At 35.7% G+C, this 12,699-nt stretch overlaps 1 protein-coding gene across 2 annotated transcripts in view; it reads left to right on the top strand.

Moving 5' to 3' along the window:
* Positions 1 to 12,699, top strand: part of ABHD17B (abhydrolase domain containing 17B, depalmitoylase) — a 42,190-nt gene that overhangs the window by 13,972 nt on the left and 15,519 nt on the right. The window contains exon 2 of one of the 2 annotated variants that reach the window (XM_036893456.2): positions 6,644 to 6,821. The exons of the other annotated variant lie outside the window; for it this stretch is intronic. Within the exon in view, the coding sequence (XP_036749351.1) occupies positions 6,801 to 6,821 (21 nt within the window). The 5' untranslated portion in view covers positions 6,644 to 6,800. The remainder of the gene's footprint in view (positions 1 to 6,643; positions 6,822 to 12,699) is intronic. 2 annotated transcript variants of the gene reach the window in all.

A 12,699-nucleotide genomic window follows, 5' to 3' on the forward strand; every position in this document is an offset into this window, starting at 1 on the left:
AAGATTTTCTTACTGTGCCCTGCTTCCTCCTGGAAGCCTACAAGTCCTAGACCTTATTCTAAAAAGTTTGCCATATCATCAGTCCCGAGGCTGCTAAAAGACATCTCACTTAGCATCTTGGAGTTGAGAAAGGACCGTTGAGAAAGGTCTTGTACACCAACATGAAAATGCATGCATGATCTTGATTAGTTTTCTCATATCCATTTATTCTATTTTTCTTTTTTAATACTGACACTTGCCCTTCAAAGGGTAGGGAAAGGGGATACTCCCATGTTCTGAGGAAAGTGTATGTATATGTCTTAGAAGACAAGAACTGTTTATATCCCGTTTCTTCAATTGTGACATGATTATGATAGCCTTAGTACCTTTTCACAGATCTTCTAGGAAAAGCTACCAGCCTGACTCTAAAAAATCTGGCACTTCTTTATATTCACAGACGAAAATTCTAACTTTCTCCCCTCCCCAGTATCAATATGAACTCAAGGTATTTTTTTTAGAAGTATAATGTCTTTATCAAGTTCTGATGGGTGACAGAGTTTGGGATATTTGTTAATGCCTAGTAAAGACATAATCCCAGGTCAGCAACCAGAAGTTGTCATCTGATTGTGGGGGAAAAATAGGAATTGAAGTCAGGAGTACAAAGTAGACCTTCCTGTCTAGAGCTGAGAATATTAATCATTCAGAAGTGGTGTGAGACAGAATGAATATGTAAAGATCTAGGTTGATTTATTTTGGGATATAAATGCCCAGGTGCAGCGTGGGAGATGACCATTATCCACAAATGAGAGAGGTGCAAAAGGGAAGTTCTTGCAGCTTTCCAAATACCTCTGTAGAAAGTAAGTACTGCAGCTGTTTTAGATTGGGTGCAAGCATAAACTGAATATGGAACAAATCTGAACTGAAGAACCTCCAGATTTTTGAGAAGAGTGTTTCTTGGTCACTTCTGTTATTAAATGTTTTGGATCCTTTTCCTTAAAATTTTGCATAAGCTTCAGGGATCGTAGAACCACAGATACCTTACTAGTGGTGGTGCTGTCTCTGGTAATTCTCAGATTTAACTGGCACATGAACTAATTTTTTTTTTGTATCATTAATATACAATTACATGAGCAACATTGTGGTTACCAGATTCCCCCCATTACCAAGTCCCAGCCACAAACCCAATTACAGTCACTGTCTGTCAGCATAATAAGATGTTATAAAGTCACTACTTCTCTTTGCTATACTGCCTTCCCCGTGCCCCCCTGACCCCACATTATGTGTGCTAATTGTAATGTCCCTTTTTCCCCGCCCTTATCCCTCCCTTCCCACCCATCCTCCCCAGTCCCTTTCCCTTTGATAACTGTTAGTCCATTCTTGGATTCTGTGAGTCTACTGCTGTTTTGTTCCTTCAGTTTTTTCTTTGTTCTTATACTCCACAGATGAGTGAAATCATTTGATACTTGTCTTTTCTCTTCCTGGATTATGTCACTAAGCATAATACCCTCTAGCTCCATCCATGTTGTTGCAAATGGTAGGATTTGTTTTCTTATGGCTGAATAATACTCCATTGTGTATATGTACCACATCATCTTTATCCATTCATCTGCTGGTGGACACTTAGGTTGCTTCCATTTCTGGATATTGTAAATAGTGCTGCAATAAACATAGGGCTACATATGTCTTTTTGAAAATGGGCTCCTGAATTCTTAGGGTAAATTCCTGGGAGTGGAATTCCTGGGTCAAATGGCATTTCTATTTTGAGTTTTTTGAGGAACCTCCATACTGCTTTCCATAGCGGTTGAACTAGATTACATTCCCACCAGCAGCATAGGAGGGTTCCCCTTTCTCTGCATCCTTGCCAGCATTTGTTGTTCCTGTTCTTTTCTATATTGGCCATCCTAACTGGCGTGAGGTAATACCTCATTGTGTTTTTAATTTGGATTTCCCTGATAATTAGTGATCTGGAGTATCTTTTCATGTGCCTATTGGCTATCTGAATTTCTTAGGAGAATTGTCTGTTCATATCCTCCACCCATTTTTTAATCAGGTTATTTGCTTTTTGGGTGTTGAAGCATGTGAGTTCTTTATATATTTTGGATATTAACCCCTTGTCAGATACGTCATTTACAAATACATTCTCCCATACTGTATGTAGGATGCCTTTTTGTTCTGCTGATAGTGTCCTTCCCTGTACAGAGCTTTTTAGCATATTTAGTTCCATTTGTTCATTTTTTATTTTATTTCCCTTGCCCAAGGAGATGCGTTTAGGAAAAAGTTGCTCATGTTTATATTCAAGAGATTTTTGTCTATGTTTTCTTCCAAGAGTTTTATGGACATTAACTGATTTTTTTAAATAGAGTTGATTAAGTATTACCTAGCTCGGAACCATCCAGGTAAAAGTTTGTCCAGTGTCAAGCCTAAGCAATAGCCTAAACAGTACCCCAATCATGTATCCTCTGGTATGTTAACATTTTGAGGTAGAGGGTACTAATAAAAAATCAACTCGCTAAGCATTAGAACTTTGACAAAGGGGGTCAGGGGGCAATAAAGAGGTTGAATGACTTGATACATTCTTCAGATTGCCTAGACTTTACAAAGATAGGTAATGTAGCACTTCTTTACCTCACTGGTCTATATTGGATTATAGCCCCCTTCACCCACCCCTAGATTCAGTCAGGATTGGTATAAGATGGCAGAATGAGTGGCAATGAACAATTCCCAAAGTGTTTCTTAATTTAAGTTGATGTAGGTGAGAGTCTCCATATTGATACTCTGCAAAAGGCAGAAGAATCTTGAGAATAAGGTACACAAACAGGTAATTTAGCCCTGAGAGACAGTATATAACCATTTAGCCAGAACATAGGCCTTAGGCATGTGTACAGATCTAGTCGGTTCTTGGTGGGGGATGGGGAGGGGGTGTTAGGATTTCTTGGCTTTCAAATCTGAGAAACTTCCCTGGTGGCAACCATTGAAACTCAAGAATGTGTTGTTGACATGGTAGGGAAATAGAGGATAGGACTTAAGAGCAATATATAATCATGGGATTGATTTATACTCGGTCCCTACTGAAAGAAAAGGGGAGCAGCGTAAATGCATGCTCCTCCTCAAAGCCCTCTCAGACCTCTAGGGCAGATTTCCTGCTTAACATCCTTTTGCACTTACCTGCTCCTACCCTTCAGTAACAGTGACTTGTTGGACAGTCACAAGTTTCAGTCTCATGGTGAATGTGTCTGTTGGGTTAGCATGAAGTCCACAAAGCTTCCCGGTGCTCAGGAAGCTTCCTTGTCCACACCACCTAATAATTCCAAGAGAAGCGAATCTCAGGGAGATGAAAAGTCCAAAGTAAAACATAGAAATGAGACAGGGACTTAGATCCAGCCATTCTAGGTTCGAATGGGGGCATTTCAGGGAGCCTGTCCTTGTATAAATGGTCTCTGTCACCCTGAAGTAAAAGCAGAATAGTGATCATGCTTCCTGCCAGCACGGGCCTACTAAGCATATACATTGGCCTTAGATACTTTTCACTTACAAGACACCCAGGATCCCCAGTGGACCTAATGGCTCTCACACTGGGGACCAATCTCCCCTCTAAAAAGTACATTGATAGCCAGCTTGCCTCTAGGGCCAGTGCCCTCTGTACATCATTCTTTTTCCTCCTGTTTTCTGAAGTAGAAGCTGGGATTTATTTAATACAGGCATCAGGTGGATGATTTATGTGCTTCTAAGCGCAGAGCTGAGGATTTAAAAGTGAAATAAACATTGTACCAGGCCCTCAAAATAGGAAGAATTCCGGCATAAGACAACAGGACAGAAATTAGAAATTCAGATAGAAGGTAACAGAACAAAACCTAGAAATACTGCACTAAAGTCAAGAAAATTCAAAAAGAAGGGTAAAATGTAAAATTCTGAAATACCACAGCAATGGCCACAAGTATCTTCATATCTGCAGGTGTGGAAGGAACTATTCAAGGGCTTAAGGTGACGCAGATTGCAAGGGGTTTATGTACCACTAGCATACCACTCCGGTTCCCATTTCCAAGCTCCATTTCCAAGCTAACACATACCCCAAAGACCTTCCAAAGAAACAAATCACTGGAGGCAAGATTTAAAGGTTAAAGGTAAACTTCTGTCACTAATGGCTGATGGGACCTCAACTCTACTCTTTCTTGCACCAACCTCTCAGGTTGAATTTCAGATTTGTGTTAGGTCTCACTCTTAGTACTTCATTCTCAAAGCAGTCCTGTGAGATAGGTAGTATTCTCTTTATTATACATTATTGAAACGATAGACCTCTTCATTTGTCCTATAGTGATTGACACTGAATTTTAAATCTGTAAACCCAAAACTCTATAATCAGACACTGTTGAATTAAGATTCATAGTACTAGTAGTTTCTTTGCAGTAGGCGGCATTGTTTTGGGATGTATGTGTTTCTCTGACTTCATTGTAGCAGTTACTAACGAAGTGTTTTTAAAAGCCTTTAAAATAAAGGGAAGAATAGAGACATCACAGAAAATCTTCAGAGGGGAAAAGTGATAGTAAATCACATTACTCTCTATAAGAAAAAATAGCTCATTTTTCTTTAGCATAGAGAGAGAACATACCCCAACTAAATTTTATGAAGTTTGCATAACCTTAATAAAAAAAACCTGGCAAAACAAGTTATGAAAGTGGATAGTTGAAGGCCATTCTCAGTCATGAATGTAAACGAAAAAAAATCCAGTGAAAAATACTAGCAAAGTGAATCTAGTAATATGTAAAAAATCATTGTCACCAAGTTAGGATTATTACAGGAATACCAGGTTGGTTTTGTGGAATTTATCCCATTAAAACTCTTAACTAGGAGGAAGAAATGTCCTTAATTTCTAAAGGACAGCCATGAAGATTCCATAGGGAAAGCCATACTTAAAAAGATTACTGTTGTTTGACTTGACTGTTAAGATGAAGGGTTTATATCTTGGACAGTGTACTGGAATCCCAGTGGGTGCAGTAAAGCAAAAAAAGTATTGAGATGAATGATTTACATAGTTTTTGTATCCTAAGTCACTACACAAAAATGAATTGCATTTCTACACATCAAAAAGAATCAGAAAGGGGAATTTAAAAAAATATAAATACATAGATACTGTTTTCAGGCATACAAACAACTCCAAAGATTTCAGTTCTTCCAAATTGATAGATTTAGTGTCACTCACTAGCATCCTAACAGACTACTGCTTATATCCATTAAAATGTATGAGTCGGTCCGAATGACAAGCCCTGCCGGGTGATAATTGTGTAGGTATTAACTCCAAACTGATGCCACCTTTGATAGCACTTTGGTGGTCTATGTCAGGTACATTTTATGAAACAAATTTGGCAGTATTGAAGCAAATACCAAAAAACCTTCTAGAATCCTTACACATTTAGAGACCACTGAAAGATAATCACTTTCTTCCATGTAACAAGTAAAACTGGCCTTTTTTTAAAACAATGACTTAGAATCTTAAGGTGAAAACACAAAAACGCAAATTTATAAATGTTAAGTCCAGGTTTTACTTACTTTTTATCACCTGGTGGCGAAATCCACTACCTTTTTACCAAGATACGTATGCTCACATTCTGAATTAACTGCTTTTATTATTTTCATCCAATCATTTCATTCCCACACTCTAGTCTGGTTCAGTGATTAAAAGCATGGATGCCAGACCCAAACTGCTGAACAGGAATCCTGGCTTCACTGTTTTTCTAGCATGGTGGTCTGGGGGACTTAAATTTCTCTTTACTCACATGTAAATTGGGCTAGGGAGAGGGTAATGCATCTATCTCACAGGGTTGTTAAAAAGATTAAATAAGGTTAATATTTATGAATTTTTTTTACAATGAAATCAAGCTACATAAGTGTGGACTTTGATAAACACTAGCCTGGTTTTCATAACCCAGCAAAATTTTGAGCCTACAAATCTAGATTCCTCATTGTCAAAAGTTAATAGTGTTTGTTTTGTTTTACAAACTTCAGCTCAGCTAACATTGGATTTTGAGTGACTTATGTGTGACAGCCATTGTTAAAAGTATGTGCAGTAATGTGGGTATGTGTGGTGTGGTTCAAAACAATAAAAACAGATACATCCATGTGGTTAGTAAGTAGTTTGTACTTAACAAAGTGGTTCAGTTGATTAATTGTACAATAAAGAAGCCCTTGCTGTTGAAACAGGACTTCCTGAGCCCTTCATATGCATTTCCATGCATTTAGAAGATATATTTTAATAACTAATAACTGTATAGACTAGAATTTAATTTTTCAGTGATAATTCACAGACTACAACAGATATAAAATGTCAGAATTTTGAAGTTCAGAGAATTTGCAGGGTATATGTTTAAGTTTAAATTTTTTAAAAATTGAAATATTAAGTTTCATTTTAGGAATTTAGATATTTTTAATACTTGGCTACTCACAGAATTTTCATGTTTAATATATTTAAGTTTAAAGTATAGTTGACCCTTGAACAACATGGGTTCGAAGTGCATGGGTCTACTTATACTCAGATTTTTTTCCCTATAAGCATTGGAAAAGTTCTTGGAGATTTGTGGCAATTTGAAAAAAACATTTTCTAGCTTACTTAATTGTAAGAATATAGTATATTAACACATACACAAAATACGTGTTTTGTTTCCTATTGAAGTAAAGGGACTGGAACAAATGTTTGATCACCCATATTCATGGCAACATTGTTCACAAAAGACAGCATCCATTGAGAGATGAATGGATAAACAAAAATGTATAATATATACATACAATGGAATATTATCACTTAAACAAAAATTGTGACATACTACAACATGATGAACCCTGAAGATCTGGTAAGTGAAATAAGCCAGTCACAGAGGACAAATGTACGTTTCCAGTTACATGAGGTGCTTAGAATAGTCAGATTCATAAAGACAAAAGTAGAAGGTGGTTGCCAGGAGCTGAGGAAAGGAAGGAATAGGGTGTCATTCTGTTTAATGGGTACAGAGTTCCGGTTAGGTTAGACAAAAAAAGTTCTGGAGAAGACTTGTGGTGGTAGTGATTGTGCAGCAATATAAATGTACCGAATGCCCCCTTCAGCTGTATACTTAAAATGATAAATCTTCGGTGTATTCTACCACAATTTAAAAAACCAAACGTTTCACCACAGTGGCCAGGAGTTAGAGAAATTAATCATTTTGGAAAACGGAGCTGTGCAGAAATGGAAGTCTCTTTCACCCTCTCACAAACAGCTGCACTCCCCTCTCCGGCCCCATCACCTGCCCACCCCGAACCCCCAAGTTACAACTCATTAACTGTAACTTGATAAATATAAATAAACGTGCTTATTTAATTTAGGTACTTTTAGGAACTGTGAAAGTCTCTGAAGTTTCTCAGATTAGAAATTTCTTCATTCATTTTTGGAATACTGTGGAAGATTGAGTAGATCTGAAGTTTATGAGAAGAAAAAAGTATCCTAGTCGTACAGTTTTAGAACTAGAAGAAACATTAATAAGTAGTTCAAACATCTCATATTATAGAAAAGGAAAATTGGGTATAAAGAGACTGACTTCCCTAAACTCACCAACTTGTTAGTAGTAGTAAAGAACGGAAAGCTAGGTCTCTTGTTTAGTAGCTTAGTGGTTTATGGACTACACTATACTCAATAGAAGAATTGACTGGGTAGAACCCTTAATTGCATTACTGGGCAAATAGTTAAAACTGTAAATGTTCTCAAATATTTTTAAAGTATCTGCTTTACCAAAAAAAAAAAAAAGATGAAAAGAGCACATTTACTTGTTCCATAGGCAGAGGTAGATGAATGGGTGTTGTGTATGTGAAAGAGAGCTTGAGAGACTTGAGAATAACTCTGAAAGTCAGTTGACCCTTGACCTAGTTCGATTAGGGGTACCAACACTCGCACTGTCAGATCTCTATAACTTTTGACCTCTCAAAAACTTTTAACCTGCTTATCACCTGCTGACCTGAATCCATACCAATGACATATTTGATAAAATTGTGTTATGTATTATATACTGTGTTGTTACTATAAAGTTGGCTAGAGAAAACATTTTTCAGACTGTCTCCAAGAAGTTTTCCAGTGTTTTTGTTGAAAAAAAGATCCACATGTAAGGGGACCCGTGCTATTCAAAACCATGTAGTTGAATGGTAAGCTGTACTCTATCCCCAGAAATTCTCTTTTAGTAGTGGCTATAGGATTTACGCCTGTATCCAGTCAACCCTATTCAGACTAGAAGTCTTTTGGGTCAACAGTATTATATATAAGTATAAAAAACAAACTCAATTTAGTTATTTGCTGGTAAATATGAATAGTCCATGAAGAAGCACTCCCAACAGCATGCAAATCCAAGATGAACAACTAAAGAACAAACATTATCTGATCTGACAGAGATGGACTGAACAACAACAAAAATTTGTCTTAGTGTCCTAAGATTCTTAAGAGGGCATTGCACCCCTTAAACAGTTTTAATGTTAAAATTGGTTTTACACTCTAGAATAGTACAGTAATGATCTGTAAAATAAGCTAGAAGAAACTCCCTAGAACATAGAGCTGAAAGAGAAGAAACTCCCTAGAACATAGAGCTGAAAGAGAAAGGGAGAAAGGCAAGTTAATGGGTATATTGATAGTTCTAGGGTTCCTAAATAGGAATTCTGGTGGAACAGAGAAGAAGGTGGAAAGGAAATACAGAAATAGGTAAAGAAGGCCCTGGGGCTTTGGAACCTATTAAATACAAAACAAGATGGATGAAGAATAACACATTTAGATATAATCTCATAAAATTAAAGAACAAAGAAAAAATCTAATCTTTTTCTGGTAGAGACATGGGAATCACTTCAAAAAAGGTAAGTAATATGGCATCGTGATTGCATGCTAGAAGGTATGAGCCAATGATTTTAATTGAGGGAAATGAAACCTTAATTCTGAAGCATGCCTACTTTGCCATAAGTATGAAATCAAAATAACTTTATGAAAGTGTGCAAAAAAATGTGGTTTGCATGCCTAGGCCCTTTGGAAGGAGGCAGGACAAAGTACTTATAGATGTAGTCCAGCAAAATAAAAAGGAACCACAAAAAGGCTAAAATGTGAGGTTAAGGAACAAGAGAAGTTTATGGTGAAAAGAAATCCTAGGTAGATAGCTGGGCTGTGAATTGGCCCAGAACATAAACTGTTGAAGATTAAAACAGAACTCACAGGAACATGGTCAAAGATTTTTTAACATCTTTCTACGTTGATAGTAACCACACTAGAAGAGGTGGACTTAATAATGTGGTTAACTGACTTGAACCACTGTGATATACAATTGAAACCAACATAAGATTGTATATTAACAATACTTAAAGTAACTCATGGTTATCTAAGAATGTCTTCAAACACAACATAGATTCTATTGCACAAATTCTCAGAATGAGAAGATGGAATATGTTAATGAAATAAAAGTTTATGGGTTTTCTGAAAATTAAGAGGCAGAAAGTAGGAAAATTCAGGAGTCTCTTAAAAGTCCAGATGTGAAGTAAACTGAAATATGCCTTACTTATCATGGGCAATTATCAGAGCATTAACACGCTAACACACTTGGATTTAGTGACAAAATAGCTACTCGCTCTGGGTTTTATCACAGTTTGGATGGCAGTAAATAATGTAAATACTTTTTATTGTTGCCTAATTTTAAAAGTCAACCTATAGAGAAAGCACAGAAAAACTAAGTTGCGAAACAAACTGCAAATAATGTGAAACTTAATCTGAGATGTTTTATATATAGTATATTTATATTAATAGCCAATTTATAGTATTTGTAGTATAACCAATAATAATGATGTATGATTAATGGGGATCCAGTAAAAACTTTTGAAATTGATAGGACAAGAAATGAAGACTCAAGTATAATATTTACAGTTATAGCCAATAAAATCCAAAACTAACAAATCAGAATGAGCAGTGAAGGGAAAAAAGAGGTAAATTCTCTGAATCTTTCATAATGAAGATACATTATAATAGAGGATAAAGACATGAGTGTGTTAATAAACACCAGAATGAAAAACAAATGACTCAAAATAGTAATTTGTGGGTTTGAAGCAAGTTTGGGTTTGGGTTAGTGTAAGATTAGGGAAGAGACTTTTTTTTAATTTTTTATCTAATTCATGCAAGCAAGCATGTGTTTAAGAAGCCAGGTGATTGTACAACGTTTGTGTTATGTATTATATACTGTGTTGTTACTATAAAGTTGGCTAGAGAAAACATTTTTCAGTTTGTTAGGAAAATTGGCAATCCCAGGCCTCCATCTCTTTGATATATTCCTTCCCAGGGGCTTTTAGTTTCTTTGAAGAATTCTTTTGATATTTACCTCCATATCTCTACATAATAACATTACATCTCTATCTCTTACGTGTTAACATCCCACTTACAGGACAGATACAGCTCTATCCCACCATTGTTGACACACATCCTTCCCATTCCCTCAGTTTCCCTATGTAACCTCCCTTATCTCAGTATCTTTGGATCTTTCAGATTAATCTGATTCCCCAGAGAAGTTCTTCCAGTGGAAACCTCTGGTATTCTGAGTTAAGAGTATCTAAATTCTTAAACTGATATTTAAAAAAATTTTTTTATTAAGGTATGATTGATATACACTCTTATGAAGGTTTCACATGAAAAAAAACAATGTGGTTACTACATTTACCCATATTATCAAGTCCCCACCCATACCCCAATGCTGTTAAACTGACATTTAAGCAGTCATTATTTTGGCCTTACAGGGAGACTTATTTTTATTTTTTAACTTAGTGATTTGAGGTTTTTAAAACCAGGTCGTGTAGTTAATAACTATGTTATTTTTAAATTATATCAAATATTATGTAGTTTACTTAATAGTTATTTGAATGTATGTTATCACCATTTACATTTCTATCTTTTGACTCTGGCTCCAGCTTATTTACTACTTGATAAGGAATGTCTGACTGGATACTTACTCATATCAAGTGCTGAGTTTTATCATCTTTTTTATAACTCTTAGAAATTCAAACTGGAATACCAGTAATGTGAACCCTCTTTGTGAAAAAGATTGTATTAATCATTTATAATTATCAATTATCAGTAATCCCTAAATTTTCTGGAACTTCTGATGACTTCAGTTAGATTATATTGTGGTAATGTGGGTATTATACAGTGTGGAATGTATTGAGAAAGTGTTCACCTGGAAAGTTTCCCAGAAACAGATTGTACTTTTATAAATGAAGAGGAAATAATGTGTATTTGTGGAATGTCTCTACCAGTGTACTATGACAGCTTTTTTGTGAGCTTTGAGGAGGAGCATGTTTTTTTAAAGTCTTTCAATAGAGGTGCCAAAACTGATGATTAAAAACATGTGTCTGTTCACGTTTTATTTAGCTTATGCCCAGCAACGGGTAGAGGCAAGATTTGGAAAGCTTAGCTAATTTAGCACTTTCCAATTTCAGTCACCAAGAGCTTTATGGGAATATGATATTAGCATATGCAAAAATCTGCAACCTGTCCTTTTGCTTAATCAGGAAGACTTGATACACTTGTTAGGGCATTGTTTAAGAGGATCAACAGGATTTTAAGTCTTTAGAATACTCAATGGGCTATGTTCAGTAATTAATTGGTTGGCTAATAGTCACAAATTCTTCTCTAGTTTCTTATGATTGACTTGGAACTCCAGTGTACAGGAACTTTTCAAGAATGTGAATCCCTTTGACACATCAAGAGCGTATATTATTAAAATGTACAGATAGCCTCATTGATTTCCATTGCTCAGTTGTAATAAAAATTTTTAATAGAATTGGTTTATATGTTACAGTATTTTTGTCAAGATACATTCTTCCAAAGCAGTACTGTGTACTAAAACTCATTTAGTTCTATGTGGTTTACAGCGTTCCACAGGAAGAGCTTTAAGAAAATTGCCTATTTTGATGAAAAGGCCAGGAAGGAAGGAGCGCCAACATTTCAACATAGTACAGATATGAAGCATATAAGCTTTGGTTCTGGATTCCCTGGGTTTGAAAAGTTTTAGTTCAGCACTGTCCAGTAAGACTTTCTATGGTCATGTTCTTCCTGCGTTGTGCAATTTGGTATCCACAAGTCATGTGTGGCTAGTATGATTGAGGAACTGAGTATTTAATTTTAATTAATTTAAACATAAGTAGCTGTATATAGTTACTGGCTCCTATATCAGTGTACTAAGTATTAAGAAACGGAAGATCCAAGTATAAAAATGACTACATTGACGTCTGTAGGACTTCTGCTACATATTAAAGTTTTGTTAATATATAATCTTATATTTTAATTATTTTTTAAATAAGTTCATGACTAATAATAGAGTTGAAACTATTTTGATAACCCTGGTAGGTGTTTACGGTCTGCACCTCAACTCTTGTTTTAACCCCAACTTTTCTCACCAGTGGGAGAGGAATCTTATTTGCACATTGCCCAGTAAATTTTTCCTATTTAACCAACTCCTCTAAACTTTTCTAAACTCAAAATTACTAAGGCATCTGTTCAATTTACCAAGAAAACTCACATTTCCTAGGGTGTTTTCAAATGATTCATTGGCCCAGTTAACTAGAATCTTACTAGTATTTAAAAAATGTAACTTTACCTTAAAAAGTCATTCACATGATTCTTTTTCAAAGACTAAAATAGTTTTACTTTTCCTTTCTATTTGAAATATTTAAAAATTACTTTTTCCTTAAGTT

The sequence above is a fragment of the Manis pentadactyla genome, chromosome 3 (genome assembly GCF_030020395.1).
Source record: "Manis pentadactyla isolate mManPen7 chromosome 3, mManPen7.hap1, whole genome shotgun sequence".
Lineage (NCBI taxonomy): Eukaryota > Metazoa > Chordata > Mammalia > Pholidota > Manidae > Manis > Manis pentadactyla.